This window comes from Salvelinus namaycush, chromosome 23, assembly GCF_016432855.1.
Source record: "Salvelinus namaycush isolate Seneca chromosome 23, SaNama_1.0, whole genome shotgun sequence".
Lineage (NCBI taxonomy): Eukaryota > Metazoa > Chordata > Actinopteri > Salmoniformes > Salmonidae > Salvelinus > Salvelinus namaycush.
The window spans coordinates 25358598-25376594 of record NC_052329.1 but is presented as its reverse complement, the minus strand read 5'-3'; the positions used below and the strand labels follow the sequence as shown (position 1 = coordinate 25376594).

Sequence of the window (17997 nt, the reverse complement as noted above, 5' to 3'; positions counted from 1 at the left end):
GCTGGTAAGTTAGCTTTCATGGTTTAATGAACTTGTGAAAGAAATGTGTGTTTTTATCACTATCTAATCATGGCATGGGGTTGTTCAATGACATCTATCCCTTGATAGTTTCATGTCAGAGAGACAAATAAGCATGTTTTTTTGTAAAACGCTCTATATCTGCCTCACTCTCAGAGAAATAAGTAGTACTGCTGGTTTTACATAGTCAAAGTAACAAATAACGACATTTGTAATAAAGAACTGTACAAATGATACATTTGTGACATCAATAATTACAAAATGTTTTTACAAAATGAATCAATACAGTAATATGACATTTGCATTTGAAATTTTAGTCATTTAGCTGATGCTCTTATCCAGAGCGACTTACAGTATTAGTGCATTCATCTTAAGATAGCTAGCTGAGACAACCACATATCATAGTCAAATATACAATATATGCGAACATTCCATTCCAGCTAAACAATTAATAATTAGCGTTGGGCAAAAAATAACACAATTTAATACACATCTAAAATCTATGAATAAAAAATCTGAGAACAGTAATATTTTACACAGATATGAAGGTACCCATAAGCAATCATTTCTAATGAAAAGACACAAACGTGAAAAATTGGTGGATACAGCTTTTTGGAAATAACCTTTTCAAATTGAGCGAGAGAGTTTGAGTTCCAATTGTCTAGTTAATCTACTTTGAAGAAGTTACATAAGCCTACAGTACTTGGAAAGTTACACAAAATCCAAAATCTCACAGTATAGATGTCTGAGTGATCAATAGTGTAGACCTAACACAGTTTCTGTTAGTGGCCTTGTTGGTCTGGTTGATAAGAGAATTACTGACACTATTTGTAAATGTTGTAAATTATGTAAATTATAATCATTAAATGGGCAATCTGCAGTTCGAACAATTACAAAGCAACCACCCTACTCCGCCAATGTTTCAGTAAACAGCTGAGGGATGGGCTGGAGAAATGTAACCAATCTAAAATTCATAGAGTTAACAGAGCTATGAATGCAAGGACTGACCAACCATGCTATAAAAAGTATAGTTTAAACCATGTTTAGAGGCTCTACAGTGTTTGTTTATAATTACAGTTTTTACAAACAAAAGAGTCAAACAAGCTTATATTTTGGGTTGTGATGGGGTCACACAGTTGAACTAAAACCAAGCTCATGAAGTATTTATGAATGATATTATTCAAGAATCAATGGCTATACAGAAAGTATTCACACCCCTTTACTTTTTCAAAATGTTGTTGTTTCAGCCTGAATTAAAAATGTATTACATTTAGATGTTTTATCACTGACAACACAATGCTCCATAATGTCAAAGTCAAATTGTGTTTTTCAACATTTTTACAAATTCATTAAAAATGAAAAGCTGAAATGTCTTGAGTAAACAATTATTCAACCCCTTTGTTATGGCAAGCCTTAATAAGTTCATGAGTACAAATGTGCTTAATAAGTTGCATGAACTCACTCTGTGTGCAATAATAGTGTTTAACATGATTTTTTAAAGACTACCTCATCTCTGTACCCCACACATACAATTATCTGTAAGGTCCCTCAGTCGAGCAGTGAATTTCAAACACAGATTCAACCACAAAGACCAGGGAGGTTTTCCAATGCCTGACAAAGAAGGGCACCTATTGGTAGATGGGCACAAATAATAAATCAGACATTGTATATCTCTTTGAGTGTGGTGAAGTTATTAATTACACTTTGGATGGTGTATTAATACATCCAGTCACTACAAAGAGTTGCTTACCAAGAAGACAGTGAATGTTCCTGAGTGGCCGAGTTATAATTTTGACTTAAATCTGCTTGGAAAATTTGAATAATGGGCAAATGTCTCACAATCCAGGTGGGGAAAGCGTACCCAGAAAGACTCACAGCTGCAATTGCTGCCAAAGGAGCTTCTACAAAGTAATGACTCAGGGGGGTGAATACTTATGTAAATTAGATATGTATGTATTTCATTTTCAATACATTTGCAAACATAAAAAAAAAAAAAATCCACTTTGTCATTATAGTGTGGAGATGGATGAGAAAATGTTTTATTTAATACATTTTAATTCAGACTGTGATACAAATACATGTGCAATAAATCAAGGGGTAAGAATACTTTCTGAAGGCACTGTAGCCTATATCATGAATTGAAAAGTTAAAAGATTGATGTAGAAATCATAGATTGACCCTTTAAGTGTAACGGATGTGAAATGGCTAGTGACGTCACCGATTGAAAGGCTATTAGCGCGCACCACCGCTAACTAGCTAGCCATTTCACATCCGTTACATAAGCAACAGTAAAAGGCCTAATGACTACAATGGACAACATATTGTTATTTGTTTCTGCTGATATAGTAATTGATGTCCACTGTTTTATCTTATTGTAGCTCCATAACAACATATTTGGCACAGCTGATGTGTGTAACACCTTGTGGATTGATTATGCTTCTACCTTGATCCACAAGGGGGCATAGTGGAGACGAGTCTCATACTGGCGCTTTGTTGCTGAGCAGACCTCGGCATGACAGTTGGTCTGTAAATATATCCTGAAGGTAATGGGCGGTCCTAGTTTCAGGATGCTCGAAGATGCTGAGGCGAGGATGTCAAAGAGAGAGGCTATTTTAATAATACGGAAATAAGATATCTATTTTTTGTGGTTTAAAGCATAGCAATAGAGAGTCATGTGAATAGAGAGGAAAAACGAAAACCGTGAGAGGCATTTTGATGAACAGTGCGTCTTTGTCTGGATTAAATCTCAGTAATGCAAGCGAGAGACAGAAGACAACAGAGCTGTTTATATTTCTCCATCCAGCTGGTAAACGTCATTTGTGTAATGGGCTTTTAGAGAGAAAAAAATCCCGTCTAGCAGCTTTGTGAACTTCCGCAGTGGTGATACATTATTTCATAGTGGATACAGTGGAGGCGTGATCATTTATTTGGACTCGGGTTATTCTGAGTAGACATAATTTGATCCAAGAAGGCCTCGTGTAAATGATAGGAGAAAACGGAGGACATCCGTGTTTAAATGCAAGCATAGTGTGACTGCTTGGTCATGATGATGCGAGATGAGTAAGTCTTTATCTACTTATTTTCAAAGATGACATCAGTGTGATGATGATGCAATTTACTAAAAGCTGTCAGTTTTCATTTAAAGTTTAGCATCCAGTAGAGATGATGGGATTGTAATTTCACCTATTGTGGTTTGTTTAAGTATCTAAACAACTCGAATGCAAGACAAACATAGTTTCCCATTCAGTTGTAACCAGGTTAATATGCACACGTTTATTTCTCCTGAGAAATAGACAATTGATCTGTTATTGATCAGGGCCTGCCACAAGCCCTCTGGGCCCTGTCAGAGCTAGTCAGTGGATGCTCTTATCTCTAACCGTTTTCCTCTGGAGACTCTATCGATACCTCTCCATGTTCAGCTCTGAAAGACTCACAGTACCGGAATATGTCAGCCGGATTGGGAACCGGAGGTCGGGCAGCTCTAGCTCATCCTCGGAACCGAAAGCACCACCGGTCTCGCCGGGTGTCTATGGTGCCGACGTTCAGGATGTTTTGGACACCTCGCTCCCAGCCCTGCGCTCCGCTATCAAGACACTGAAATCAGCCAAAGATACCTCGGATCTAGATGAGACCCGCAGGGCCATAGCAGAAACGTTCCAGTTAGTAGAGGAGGCCTGGGTTCTACCCACTGTGGGCAGGCAGGTTGCAGAGGAGATATGCAACAGGATACGACTGGATGGAGGACTGGAGTTGCTCCTGCAACTCCTCATGACACCTGCTGTGGAGATCACCTATGAGTCTGCCAAACTACTGGAGCAGATACTGGTCTCTGAGAACAGGTGTGTATTCACTACATGCCTACATGCACTTTTTCTGTTATACAAAATATTGTCTTGGTCCTAACCGTTAGGGCCAGTTTCCAGGACCCACATACAGTAAGTCTTAGTCTTTATAAACCTAGTTGTATACTCGTCTTTTTGTTGACCCTTTTCACCTCTCTCTCTCTTCCTCTTCAGAGACTACGTGGCTCGCATGGGTCTGGGGGTGATCCTGAACCTGACGAGGGAGACAGAGGATGCCCAGCTGGCCCGCAGTGTCTCAGGCATCCTGGAGCACATGTTCAAACACACAGAGGAGACGTCTGCCCAGCTCATCGCCAACGGCGCCCTGGATGCCCTGCTCTTCTGGTGTCGCGGTACCGACCCCACCGTCCTTCGCCACTGTGCCGTTGCGCTCGCCAACTGTGCCATGTATGGCGGCCATCGCTGCCAGCGGCTGATGATTGAGAAGCAGGCAGCTGAGTGGTTGTTTCCATTGGCGTTCTCCAAAGAGGACGAACTCATCCGCTTCCATGCGTGTTTAGCGGTGGCCGTGCTAGCCAATAACCGGGAGATTGAGAAGGAGGTGGGTCCTGTGTGGCTCAGTTAGTAGAGCATGGAGCTTGTAACGCCAGGGTGGTTGGTTCGATTCCTGCTCGGGCCACCCATATGGAAATATGGATGTGCATAACACTGTAAATCACCTTGGATTAAAGTTTCTGTTAAATGTCTTATTATAGGTGGTGAAGTCCGGGACATTGGAGCTGGTGGAGCCCTTTATTGCTTCTCTGGACCCTGATGAGTTTGCCCGGAGCTTGCTGGACAGTGCAGACAGCATGCAGGGGAGGACGGCTGCAGACCTACAGCAGCTCCTGCCACTACTGGATGGTGCCAGACTGGAGGGGAAATGTATTGCTGCCTTCTACCTGTGTGTCGAAACCAGCATCAAGTCACGCCAGCGCAACACCAAGGTCAGTATCAGGGAACAAAAGCACAACTGGTTCATCCTTGATGAGCAGTTGATTCGCTGAATTCAGATGTGAGTGCTGGGCTGGAACAAAAGCTTGCACACCCTTCCTGTAGCTCTCAAAGTCACGACATGGTTGGTAAGCACTATAGTCCAGCGTTTCCCAAACTCTGTCCTCAGGACCCGAAGGATGCACGTTTTAGTTTTGGCCCTAACACTACACAGCTGATTCATATTATCAAAGATTGATGATTAGTTGATTAATTTAATCAGCTGTGTAGTGCTAGTGCAAAAACCAAAACGTGCACCCCTTGGGGTCCCGAGGACTGAGTTTCGGAAACCCTGCTTTAGTAGGTAGTGGATACAGGGATTTCATCCAACAACCTTATGGGGCCTAAAACTACTTCTGGTGCCCACTTCCTAACTATAGATCAAATGAAATTGTAGTTGTCACATGCTTCATAAACAACAGGGGTAGTCTAACAGTGAAATGTTTACTTACGGGCCCTTCCCTACAATGTAGAGAGAGAAATATAGAAACATAATAACACAAGGAATAAATACACAATGAGTAACGATAACTTTGCTATATACACAGGGTACCAGTACCGAGTCCTTGTGCAGGGGTACGAGGTAATTGAGTTAGATATGTACATATAGGTAGGGGTAAAGTGACTAGGTAACAGGATATATAATAAACAGTAGCAGAGCATATGTAATCAGTCAAAAGAGCAAAAAGGTTCAATGCAGATAGTCCAGGTAGCTATTTGGTTAACTATTTAATAGTCTTATGGCTTGGGGGTAGAAGCTGTTCAGAGTCCTGTTGGTTCCAGACTTGCAGTGCATCGGTACCGCTTGCCGTGCGGTAGCAGAGAGAACAGTCTATGATTTGGGTGAATGAAGTCTTTGAACATTTTTAGGGCCTTCCTCTGACCCAAGTGATGCACTGAACCATACACACTACCCTCTGTAGCGTCTTGCGGTCGGATGCCAAGCAGTTACCATACCAAGCCTGTAGTCCTGTAGTCCACAATCAGCTCCTTTGTCTTGCTGACATTTAGGGAGAAGTTGTTGTCCTGGCACCACACTGTCAGGTCACTGACCTCCTCTCTGTAGGTGGTCTCATCGTTGTCGGTGATCAGGCCTACCACTGACGTGTCATCAGAAAACATAATGATGGTGTTGGAGTCGTGCACAGACACGCAGTTGTGGATGAACAGGGAGTACAGGAGGGGAATAAGCACGCACCCCTGAGGGGCCCCCGTGTTGCGGGTCAGTGTGGCGGATGTGTTGTTGCCTACTCTCACCACCTGAGGATGCCCCGCCAGGAAGTCCAGGATCCAGTTGCAGAGGGAGGTGTTCAGTCCCAGGGTCCTGACCTTAGTGATAAGCTTGGAGGGCACTATGGTATTGAATGTTGAGCTGTAGTCAATGAATAGCATTCTCACATAGGTGTGCCTCTTGTCCAGGTGGGAGAGGGCAGTGTGGAGTGCAATAGAGATACTGTCATCTGTTGGGGCGATATGCGAATTGGAGTGGGTCCAGCGTGTCTGGGATGATGGTGATGATGTGTGCCATGACCAGCCTTTCAAAGCATTTCATGGCTACAGATATGAGTGCTCTGGGCGATAGACATTTAGACAGGTTACCTTGACGTTCTTGGGTGAAGGGACTACGGTGGTCTGCTTGAAACATGTAGGTATTACAGACTCGGTCAGGGAGAGGTTGAAAATCTCAGCATATGCTCTGAGTACGCGTTCTGGTATCCGTCTAGCCCCACGGCTTTGTAATTGTTAACATGTTTAAAGGTCTTACATCGGCTACTGACAGCGAGATCACACAGTCGTCCGGAACTGCTGGTGCTCTCATGCATGGTTCAGGGTTACTTGCCTCAAAGCGAGCATAGAAGGCATTTAGCTCGTATAGTAGGCTTGCATCACTGGGCAGCCCGCTGCTGCATTTCACTTTGTAATCCGTGATAGTTTGCAAGCCCTGACACATCTGACGAGCTTTAGAGCCGGTGTAGTAGGATTTGGTCTTAGTTCTGTATTGATCCTTTGCCTGTTTGATGGCTCGTCAGATGTTGTAGCAGGATGCTCCTTGAAAGCAGTAGCTCTAGCCTGCAGCTCAGTTCAGATGTTGCCTGTAATCCATGTTATTTGATTGGGGTACGTACGGTCACTTTCGGGAAGACGTCATTGATGCACTTACTAATGAAGCCGGTGACTGATGTGGTAAACTCCTCAATGTTATCGGATGAATTCCGGAACTTTTCCAGTCTGTGCTAATGAAATAGTCCCTTAGCTTAGCATCCGCTTCATCGGACCACTTCCGTATTGAGCGCATCACTGGTACTTCCTGTTTTCTTGTAAGCAGGAATCAGGAGGATAGAGTTATGGTCAGATTTGCTAAAGGGAGGGCGAGGTAGAGCCTTGTATGTGTTTCTGTGTATGGAGTAAATGTGATAAAGAGTTTTGTTGCCTGTAGTTGCACAGGTGACATGGTGGTAAAACATTTGGTAAAAAATAGTTAAGTTCAGTTTCCCTGTGTTAAAATCACCGGTCCTACAATATCAATAGACATACAATTGAATGTGTGTGCATTCTTCCTCCTAGATCTTCCAGGAGATAGGTGCGGTGCAGAGCCTGAAAAGGATCGTCATGTACTCCAGCAATGGGACGGCCTGTGCCCTGGCCAAGCGCGCACTAAGGATGATGGGGGAGGAGGTTCCACGACGTATCCTGTCCTCCGTGCCCAACTGGAAGGGTGGTGAGGTGCAGAGATGGCTCCAAGTGATTGGATTCAGCGCTTACACTGAGCGCTTCCAGGTGTGTGTTTCTGTGTCTCTGTGTCTCTGTGTGTGTGTGTGTGTGTGTGTGTGTGTGTGTGTGTGTGTGTGTGTGTGTGTGTGTGTGTGTGTGTGTGTCTGTGTCTGTGTGTCTGTGTCTGTGTCTGTGTGTGTTTGTGTGTGTTTGTGTGTGTTTGTGTGTGAGAGAAAGAGAGATAGAGATAGCGATAGTGATAGCAAAAGACAAGGTTTGAACAATAACGAATGAGAAAGCTCTTCTATAGTCCTTGGAGAGATGCTGAGAAAATAAGGTGAATGTTTGGTTTCATATCGATTAGATATGGATACCTACAAGTAACTGTCAAAATAATGGAAACACTTGAGTAAATGAGAGATACAAAGTACATTGAAAGCAGGTGCTTTCACGCAGGTGTGGTTCCTGAGTTATTTAAGCAATTAACATATCATCATGCTTACGGTCATGTATAAAAATGCTGGGCAGGCCATTAATTTGGCCATTATTTTGTCTACCACGGCTATGCCCCCATAACATGACAATGGCCCCATCTACAGGGCACGAGTGGTCACTGAATGGTTTGATGAGCATGAAAACGATGTAAACCAAATGCCATGGCCGTCTCAGTCACCAGATCCCAACCCAATTAAACACTTTTGGGAGATTCTGCTGCAGCGGCGCCTGAGACAGCGTTTTCCACCACCATCAACAAAACACCAAATGATGGAATTTCTCATGGAAAAATGGTGTCGCATCCCTCCAATAGAGTTCAAGACACTAGTAGAATCTATGTCAAGGTGTATTGCTGTTCTGGTTTGTGATGACCCAACGCCCTATTAAGACGCTTTATGTTGGTGTTCCCTTTATTTTGGCAGTTACCTGTATTTCTCCTTAGCCTCTTGCTCACTATATTCACTCAGTCTTTCTTTCTCCTCTCTGTGCCCGTCCTTCAGGAGCTGCAAGTGGATGGCGACCTACTGCTTAACATCACAGACCAGGATCTGAGCACTGACCTGGGTATGACGGCAGGACTCACTCGCAAGAGGTTAGTTCAGTCGTCTGTCAAGTTTATGTCAAGCTTATAAAACGTCTGCTACACCAGTCAACTTCAGTGAAATTGAACATTGAAATAAAATCCCTGATTTACCCTGCCCACTCCATTTTGTGTTGTCTTCTAGGTTCCTCCGTGACCTGCGCGTGCTGAAGACCTACGCCAACTACTCGACCTGTGACCCCAACAACATGGCTGACTGGCTGGGTGAGGTGGACCCGCGCTTCCGCCAGTACACCTACGGCCTGGTACAGTCTGGAGTGGACCGCAAGAACGTCCTCCACCTCACCGACCAGCAGCTCCAGTCAGACTGTTACATAGGTGGGTTGTGAACCAAAAGACACATTTACGTCCCCTGCGAGACAATTAAGCAATAAGGCCCGAGGGGGTGTGGTATATTGCCAATATACCACAGCTAAGTGCTGTTCTTAGGCACGATGCAAAGTGGAGCAGTAAAAATAAATGTTTTGTCATACCCGTAGAATACCACGGCTGTCAGTCAATCAGCATTCAGGGCTCGAACCACCCAGTTTATAATGGAGAATAAAGTATTCATTTTCTCCTTCTAGAGAACGGCATCCACCGCGCCAAGATCCTGGCAGCCACCCGTAGGCCGATTAAGCCGTGTCTGACCGATGCCCAACCCCCTGGACCGGATGTGTTTATTAGCTACCGCAGGACCACCGGTTCCCAGCTCGCCAGGTATGGAGAGAGGGAGATGGAGAGGGAGAGCGGGAAAGCTTGGGAGAGGGAAAGAGAGGGAAAGCTAGGGAGCTTTGGAAGATAAACAACTTAATCAGGTTCGTCAGGATTATCTGGAGTCTAAGATCTGTAGATCGTCAATCCTTACTTTCTCCCCACCTTTTTCTCTGTCTCCCTCTCTCTCCCCTCCCCTCCCTCTCTCCCCCCAGTCTGTTGAAGGTCCACCTTCAGGTCAGAGGTTTCAGTGTGTTCATTGACGTGGAGAAGCTGGAAGCAGGGAAGTTTGCCGACAAGCTGATCCAGAGCGTCCAGCGTGCACGGAACTTCATCCTGGTGCTGTCTGCCAATGCCCTCGACAAGTGCATGGGCGACACTGGCATGAAGGACTGGGTACACAAGGTCAGACATAGATAGATCTATACATAGATGGGTGCTGCATACAGAACAATATAGATCCAATAGTATACAGCTGCAGCTACCTGTCTAGATGTTCAAATCAATTTGTATTTGTCACTTGCTTCGTAAACAACAGGTGTAGACAAACAGTGAAATGCTTACTTACGGACCCTTTCCAACAATGCAGAGAGAAAAATATAGAAAAAAGAATAACACACAGAATAAATACACAATGAGTAAAGATAACTTGCCTATATACACAGGGTACCAGTACCGAGTCCTTGTGGAGGGGTACGAGGTAATTGAGTTAGATATGTGATTACAGGTAGGGCTAAAGTGACTAGGCAACAGGATAGGTAATAAACAGTAGCAGCAGCGTATGTGACGAGGGCCTACGTGTTGAGGGTTAGCGTAGCGGATGTGTTGTTGCCTACCCTCACCGCATGGGGGCGGCCCGTCAGGAAGTCCAGGATGGAGAACAGAGGGAGGAGTTCAGTCCCAGGGTCCTGAGCTTGGTGATGAGCTTGGAGGGCCCTATAGTGTTGAACGCTGAGTTGTAGTCGATGAACAGCATTCTCACATACAGTTGAAGTCGGAAGTTTACATACTTTTAGGTTGGCGTCATTAAAACTCGTTTTTCAACCACTCCACAAATTAATTTTTAACAAACTATAGTTTTGGCGAGTCGGTTAGGACATCTACTTTGTGCACGACACAATACATTTTTCCAACAATTGTTTACAGACAGATTATTTAACTTATAATTCACTGTATCACAATTCCAGTGGGTCAGAAGTTTACATACACTAAGTTGACTGTGCCTTTAAACAGCTTGGAAAATTCCAGAAATTATGTCATGGCTTTAGAAGCTTCTGATAGGCTAATTGACATAATTTGAGTCAATTGGAGGTGTACCAGTGGATGTATTTCAAGGCCTACCTTCAAACTCAGTGCCTCTTTGCTTGACATCATGGGAAAATCAATAGAAATCAGCCAAGACCTCAGAAAAAAAATTGTAGACCTCCACAAGTCTGGTTCATCCTTGGGAGCAATTTCCAAACGCCTGAAGGTACCACGTTCACCTGTACAAAAATAGTACGTAAGTATAAAGACCATGGGTGTTACGTTCGTCTTGTGGTGAATGAACGGACCAAGGCGCAGCGGGTGATGAATACATAATATAGACGAAGAACGCACGAACAGGAACAGACTACCTAAAACGAACGAACAAACGAAACAGTCCCATGTGGTATACACTGACACAGGAACAGACTACCTAAAACGAACGAACAAACGAAACAGTCCCATGTGGTATACACAGACACAGGAACAGACTACCTAAAACGAACGAACAAACGAAACAGTCCCATGTGGTATACACAGACACAGGAACAATCACCCCCAAACAAACAGTGAGAACAACCTACCTTAATATGGTTCTCAATCAGAGGAAACGTCAAACACCTGCCTCTAATTGAGAACCATACCAGGCAACACATTAACCCAACATAGAAAACACATAACATAGACTACCCACCCCAACTCACGCCCTGACCAACTAAACACATACAAAACAACAGAAAACAGGTCAGGAACGTGACAATGGGACCACGCAGCCGTCATACCGCTCAGGAAGGAGACGCGTTCTGTCTCCTAGAGATGAACGTACTTTGATGCGAAAAGTGCAAATCAATCCCAGAACAACAGCAAAGGACCCTGTGAAGATGCTGGAGGAAACAGGTACAAAAGTATCTATATCCACAGTAAAACGAGTCCTATATCGACATAACCTGAAAGGCCGCTCAGCAAGGAAGAAGCCACTTCTCCAAAACCGCCATAAAAAAGCCAGACCACGGTTTGCAACTGCACATGGGGACAAAGATCGTACTTTTTGGAGAAATGTCCTCTGGTCTGATGAAACAAAAATAGAACTGTTTGGCCATAATGACCATCGTTATGTTTGGAAGAAAAAGGGGGATGCTTGCAAGCTGAAGAACTCCATCCCAACCGTGAAGCACGGGGGTGGCAGCATCTTGTTGTGGGGGTGCTTTGCTGCAGGAGGGACTGGTGCACTTCACAAAATAGATGGCATCATGAGAAAGGAAAATTATGTGGATATATTGAAGCAACATCTCAAGACGTCAGTCAGGAAGTTAAAGCTTGGTCGCAAATGGGTCTTCCAAATGGATAATGACCCCAAGCATTGTGGGCAGAACTGAAAAGCGTGTGCGAACAAGGACGCCTGCAAACCTGACTCAGTTACACCAGCTCTGTCAGGAGGAATGGTCCAAAATTCACCCAACTTATTGTGGGAAGCTTGTGGAAGGCTACCCGAAACATTTGACCGAAGTTAAACAATTTCAAGGCAATGCTACCAAATACTAATTGAGTGTATGTAAACTTCTGACCCACTGGGAATGTGATGAAAGAAATAAAAGCTGAAATAAATCATTCTCTCTACTATTGTTCTGACATTTCACATTCTTAGAATAAAGTGGTGATCCTAACTGACCAAAGACAGGGATTTTTTACTAGGATTAAATGTCAGGAATTGTGTAAAACTGAGTTTAAATGTATTTGGCTAAGGTGTATGTAAACTTCCGATTTCAACTGTAGATCCTATAGTATCTAGATGGAATTGCAATTATTTTCTATGTGTATAATCCGGTCACCCTGGCCTTTACATGTCTAGATGTTCCATCTATATGTTGGTGATATACAATATTAGACATAGAGAGGTCCCCTCCATACAGAACAATGTTATAGTTGAGAGATTATTTTTCCCATATACCCCTGCCCCTTCCAAGTGTAGACATTCCATGTCTGCGGGTGCATTCTGTGTCTGTCCGTGATTTAACGTACCTCTCGTAAATCCTGCAGGAGATTGTCACAGCTCTGGCTGGAAAGAAGAACATTGTCCCTGTAACTGATAACTTCCTGTGGCCTGACCCAAACACTCTTCCCGAGGACATGAAAACTATCCTAAACTTCAATGGCATTAAGTGAGTCACAGAGAGAGATACAGTACCGCAGAATCTGTTTGAGAATGATTGGCAGTTTGGACATTTATCTGAAGTGTAGGAATCAAATCTATCTTTCATTTTCGTTCTCCCTCTTTCTCTATCACTTTCTCTTTCCATCTCTCTTCACCTCTCTCTCTCTTTCTCCCTCTCTTTCTCCTTCCCTCTCTCTTCCTCTGACTCTCCCTCCCTTCCTCTCTCTCTCTGGATACAGGTGGTCCCATGAGTACCAGGAGGCCACCATTGAGAAGATCCTACGTTTCCTCATGGGCAACCCCAGCCAAGATCTGACCGACAGCCCCAAGACAGACTGCCCCAAGGGGCCTCAGGGACCACAGAAGAAATAGAGGCCTCTGATTGGAGGTCCTCTGGTCTGTGATGATGTAAAATGGTGACCAATAGTGATCAGTAATCAATAATACCAAACAGCGTGCTCTGAGCTCTGGTTGGTGAGCTCTAACCCTGTGCATGTGAAGACATGTTTAATAGGCTGTATTTAGATCATATGCTAATGAGATGGCTTTGCTACTAGCCGCTGATCCAGATGTAAAGTTAATGAAATTATAGTCCATAGCGTAAATACTAAATGTAATTTGGGGTTTCAGCACTTCTAAATACCATGTACTACTCCCTTAAACTGCAGGGCCACAGTCATAAGCTGTTATTGGCGTGGTCAGGGATATTTTGTGTCTCTCAGGAAATAACCAGTGTGATATATCAGCTATCGCTGGCACCGAGCATAACATGTAATAACAATCTGGAGTATCTCTGTTGCCTCTAAATAGCACTACACTCTCATTGTCTTAAATAGGCCCATACTTTCTAAGACGAAACAATATCCTGGTTTTTAATCATGATCCAGTGTAAACTATATCTCTTTTTTTCTCATGGTGCTTATAAATGAAACCCTGTATGCTCATTGGTGGTCAACTGTTGCCCGTATTTGATATGTCTCTTTATGATAGTGTAACCTAGGTGATGGCAAACAGCTTAATCCAACAGAGATGATGTACGATCTCTATATGTAACGGTGATTTGGAATCCTGTTCTCGTGATGAGGTAGCCCTGCCTGTTACTTAAAGCAAGTGTCACCCTCTGCCCAAGGGGGAATTAGCCTAATGGTTAAGATGTTAGTTTCCGGACCAGGAGAGAGGGGTTCAGATCCCACCAGCTACATATACTCATTACAAACTTGCGCTCATGTGCTTAGCAACAACCAGAAGTTCACAAAGAACTATCTCTCTCAACGAAGCTTAAGGCAATGACAAATACCATTATCAATGCATCTTCTCTGTTCACAAAGATACAATTAGTTTACAAAACCAATATCTACACTACCCCTTAAGGCTGAAGCTACTCCATGAAAACGGTTCCATCATCTTCCTGTCAGAAAGTCTTGTAGTATACAGTCACAACATGCTGCATTACTTTGTTTGGCTAAACCGCTGTATCTACAATACTGATTTGTGGTTTGGTTCCTTCATAACGCTAAGAGATTCTGTCATTGATTTGGCTGCTTGACAGTTAGCCTTAGTTCACTTGCTTGTATCTATTGGATAGAAGCAGTTCAGTAGATAAATGTTATCACATTGAGGGCAGAGCTAAATACTGTATACTTGGCTCACATTGAGGATCCTTCTTAGACATGTACCAGCATGCACCACCCCTGTCTAAATCACCTACAGTTTTACTATACTATTATCTGTGACAAGATAAAGATTCTAGAAACATCCAACCAAAACAATCATGCAGTATCTGGTTATCAGTTTAGATATTACGTAAGTGTTTCAAAATGACCGCAGAAGTCATAAAATCACCAGGTTATCGTATTTATAATTAAATGAAGTGGATTGGTAAAACATTATTTTAAACATGGAATTCTTAGGTTCAGTGACATGTTTGTTTTGTAGATTCATATCTGTTAATGATGTAGATACTGTATGTACCCACACCTTGTGCTAAATGGTGTGCAGGAAGGCAAACACAAAATGTCACCTCAGTCTAAAGCTACAGTATTTGCTCTCAGCACTACTAGCTACATCTTGTCACTGTTTTGATGGCTCTTCTGGGCTATTTCCCCTGTTGCCTTAATATATGTGTTGCTCTCAATACAGGTATGTTGATTAAATACCGTATACATGGACAGGTTCTTGTTTACTTCTTTTATTTAAGATTTAGGCAGCGTTGTCATTTAACAATACAGTGACGCAATAAAAACTACTAACCTGAGGATACAGTACGTCTGTGATTCTTTCTGTGCAACACTGTACTTGAAATAGATTTTCATGAAGCGTTATAATGCCTTATTATAATTAACATATTCTTAGCAGCTAATAGATGCAATCGTTTTATGAAAGTGCAGACTAAATCAGTAAGGCATGAGGCAGAAGGTCCATAGTTGTGAAACGCTCATGATAAAACACAAACTTTTGTGTCTTGCTTTATTGTAGAGTTTCATATGTTCCACGTCTGAATCTACAAGGTGCTATGAATGTTTTATAAGGCAATAACATTTCATAAGAAGCCACTTAAAGTTAAGTGTTACCAAGTATATCTGCATGATTTAATCATTCATTCGTTCCCTTTTTAAAGATGATAAATATCATTCACTGTATCTAAAAATCAGTTATACTGTACGGTGCAGACAAAATCAATTCACAATATTTTCTCACATAAACTCAGAAAAAAAAGAAACCTCTCACTGTCAACTGTGTTTATTTTCAGCAAACTTAACATGTGTAAATATTTGTATGAACATAACAAGATTCAACAACTGAGACATAAACTGAACAAGTTTCACAGATATGTGACTAACAGAAATGGAATAATGTGTCCAAGAAACAAAGGGGGGGGGGGGGGGGTCAAAATCAAAAGTAACAGTCAGTATCTGGTGTGGCCACCACCTGCATTAAGTACTGCAGTGCATCTCCTCCTCATGGACTGCACCAGATTTGCCAGTTCTTGCTGTGAGATGTTACCCCACTCTTCCACCAAGGCACCTGCAAGTTCCCGGGACACTTCTGGAGGGAATGGCCCTAGCCCTCACCCTCTGATCCAACAGGTCCCAGACGCGCTCAATGGGTTTGAGATCCGTGCTCTTCGCTGGCCATGGAAGAACACTGACATTCCTGTCTTGCAGGAATTCATGAAAAAACGAGCAGTATGGCTGAGCCTGTAGGAAGGGTACCACATGAGGGAGGAGGATGTCTTCCCTGTAACACACAGCGTTGAGATTGCCTGCAATGACAACAAGCTCAGTCCGATGATGCTGTGACACACCGCCCCAGACCATGATGGACCCTCCACCTCCAAATCGATCCTGCTCCAGAGTACAGGCCTCGGAGTAACGCTCATTCCTTCGACGATAAACGCAAATCCGCGACGATAAAGACAAAATCGCGACTCGTCAGTGAAGAGCACTTTTTGCCAGTCCTGTCTGGTCCAGCGATGGTGGGTTTGTGCCCATAGGCAACGTTGTTGCCGGGGATGCCTGGTGAGGACGTGCTATACAACAGGCCTATAAGCCCTCAGTCCAGCCTCTCTCAGCCTATTGCGGACAGTCTGAGCACTGATGGGATTGAGGGATTGTGCGTTCCTGGTGTAACTCGGGCAGTTGTTGTTGCCATCCTGTACCTGTCCCACAGGTGTGATGTTCGGAAGTGCCGATCCTGTGCAGGTGTTGTTACACGTGGTCTGCCACTGTGAGGACGGTCAGCTGTCCGTCCTGTCTCCCTGTAGCGCTGTCTTAGGCGTCTCACAGTACGGACATTGCAATTTATTGCCCTGGCCACATCTGCAGTCCTCATGCCTTCTTGCAGCATGCCTAAGGCACGTTCACACAGATGAGCAGGGACCCTGGGCATCTTTCTTTTGGTGTTTTTCAGAATCAATAGAAAGGCCTCTTTAGTGTCCTAAGTTTTCATAACTGCAACCTTAATTGCCTACCGTCTGTAAGCTGTTAGTGTCTTTATGACCGTTCCACAGTGCATGTTCATTAATTGTTTATGGTTCATTGAACAAGCATGGGAAACAGTGTTTAAACCCTTTACAATGAAGTCTGTGAAGTTATTTGAATTTTTATGAATTATCTTTGAAAGACAGGGTCCTGAAAAAGGGACGTTTCTTTTTTTGCTGAGTTTACATTTACATTTTAGTCATTTAGCAGAAACTTTAATCCAAAGCAACTTCCAGTCAGTGCATTGGAAACATTGGTTACATGATTTGGGGTGGCAGGTAGTCTAGTGGTTAGATCGTTGGGCCAGTAACCGATCGGTTGCTAGAGCGAATCCCAGCGCTGACAAGGTAAAAATCTGTCGTTCTACCCCTGATCAAGGCAGTTAACCCACTGTTCCTAGGCCGTCATTGTAAATAAGAATTTGTGCTTAACTGACTTGCCTAGTTAAATAAAATTAAAAATCAGAAAATAGGAAGCCAGTAGGCCTGTCATGGGCCTTCCTTCCCCCTAACAGCCAATCAAAAGAAATCATCACAAATACTGAGTGACAGTAATGCTTCAACCCTTCCCCTGGCCTCAACCTCTCAGTTCCGTTGCACCATTTAAATGTGTTATACGAGATCTGGTTGCCCCTCTGTGCTACTGAGGGTTGAACCCAGGTCAGTGTGTGTGGTGTGTGTGTTAGCTGAGGCCTCATGTTCAGGGGTTATCATGTGTTGCTATGTGGGAACACTTTAGGGAGCAGGGAGTTTAGACTAAGCCATCAATTGACAGACACAGACACACAAACACACAGAGACTTCTCTGTGTATGTGTATTGTATGGAGGGGTGACAGGGTTGCTGTGTGAGGCCACTTAAGGGGTTAGACTGGGCTATCTGTTGAATGGAGGGATGACAGTAAACTGTAAGCAGTGTAACTCAGTACTCCCTGACTGCTGCTAGAAGCCGATCAGTCTCGTTTTGTTAAGAGATACTAATGGTTGAGTCTGGACAAGTTGGGCTAAAGCCAATCTATCTGCTGCTCGTATGCTAGGGTGACATCGAGATCCACTGTTATTGAATTTCATATTTTCTGAGTCATGTATTTTCTGCCTAACCTTGGATTGTTTGATATAGTAGTGTGGGTATTAGAGTTGTTTACAATCACTTTGGCACTAATTTCAGAACCTTGGTCATTTTTCAAAACTCTAGACACAAAACTCAAAACAGTCATCACTTGTAATACAGGCTGTCCAATGTTCAAAACATTGTATTGTGCATTCATA

General features: G+C 43.4%; 1 protein-coding gene across 1 annotated transcript; it reads left to right on the top strand.

Moving 5' to 3' along the window:
- The first annotated feature begins 3002 nt into the window (after positions 1-3002).
- On the top strand, positions 3003-14989 carry LOC120018768 (NAD(+) hydrolase SARM1). The gene is made up of 10 exons (XM_038961974.1): positions 3003-3857; positions 4035-4422; positions 4577-4807; positions 7419-7631; positions 8561-8652; positions 8786-8979; positions 9228-9360; positions 9570-9759; positions 12637-12758; positions 12991-14989. Exons 1-10 carry the CDS (start codon positions 3379-3381, stop codon positions 13121-13123), a joined length of 2175 nt encoding a protein of 724 aa, XP_038817902.1. The 5' UTR covers positions 3003-3378; the 3' UTR covers positions 13124-14989.
- The last annotated feature ends 3008 nt before the right edge of the window (positions 14990-17997 follow it).

What these genes read in the sequence shown, in the direction of transcription:
- LOC120018768 (XM_038961974.1), top strand. Translation starts at nt 3,379, where the DNA reads ATGCTCTTATCTCTAACCGTTTTCCTCTGGAGACTCTATCGATACCTC. An exon ending in CCAGTCAGACTGTTACATAG is followed by an intron (nt 8,980 to 9,227) that starts GTGGGTTGTGAA and finishes TTCTCCTTCTAG; the next exon opens with AGAACGGCATCCACCGCGCC. An exon ending in CTAAACTTCAATGGCATTAA is followed by an intron (nt 12,759 to 12,990) that starts GTGAGTCACAGA and finishes CTCTGGATACAG; the next exon opens with GTGGTCCCATGAGTACCAGG.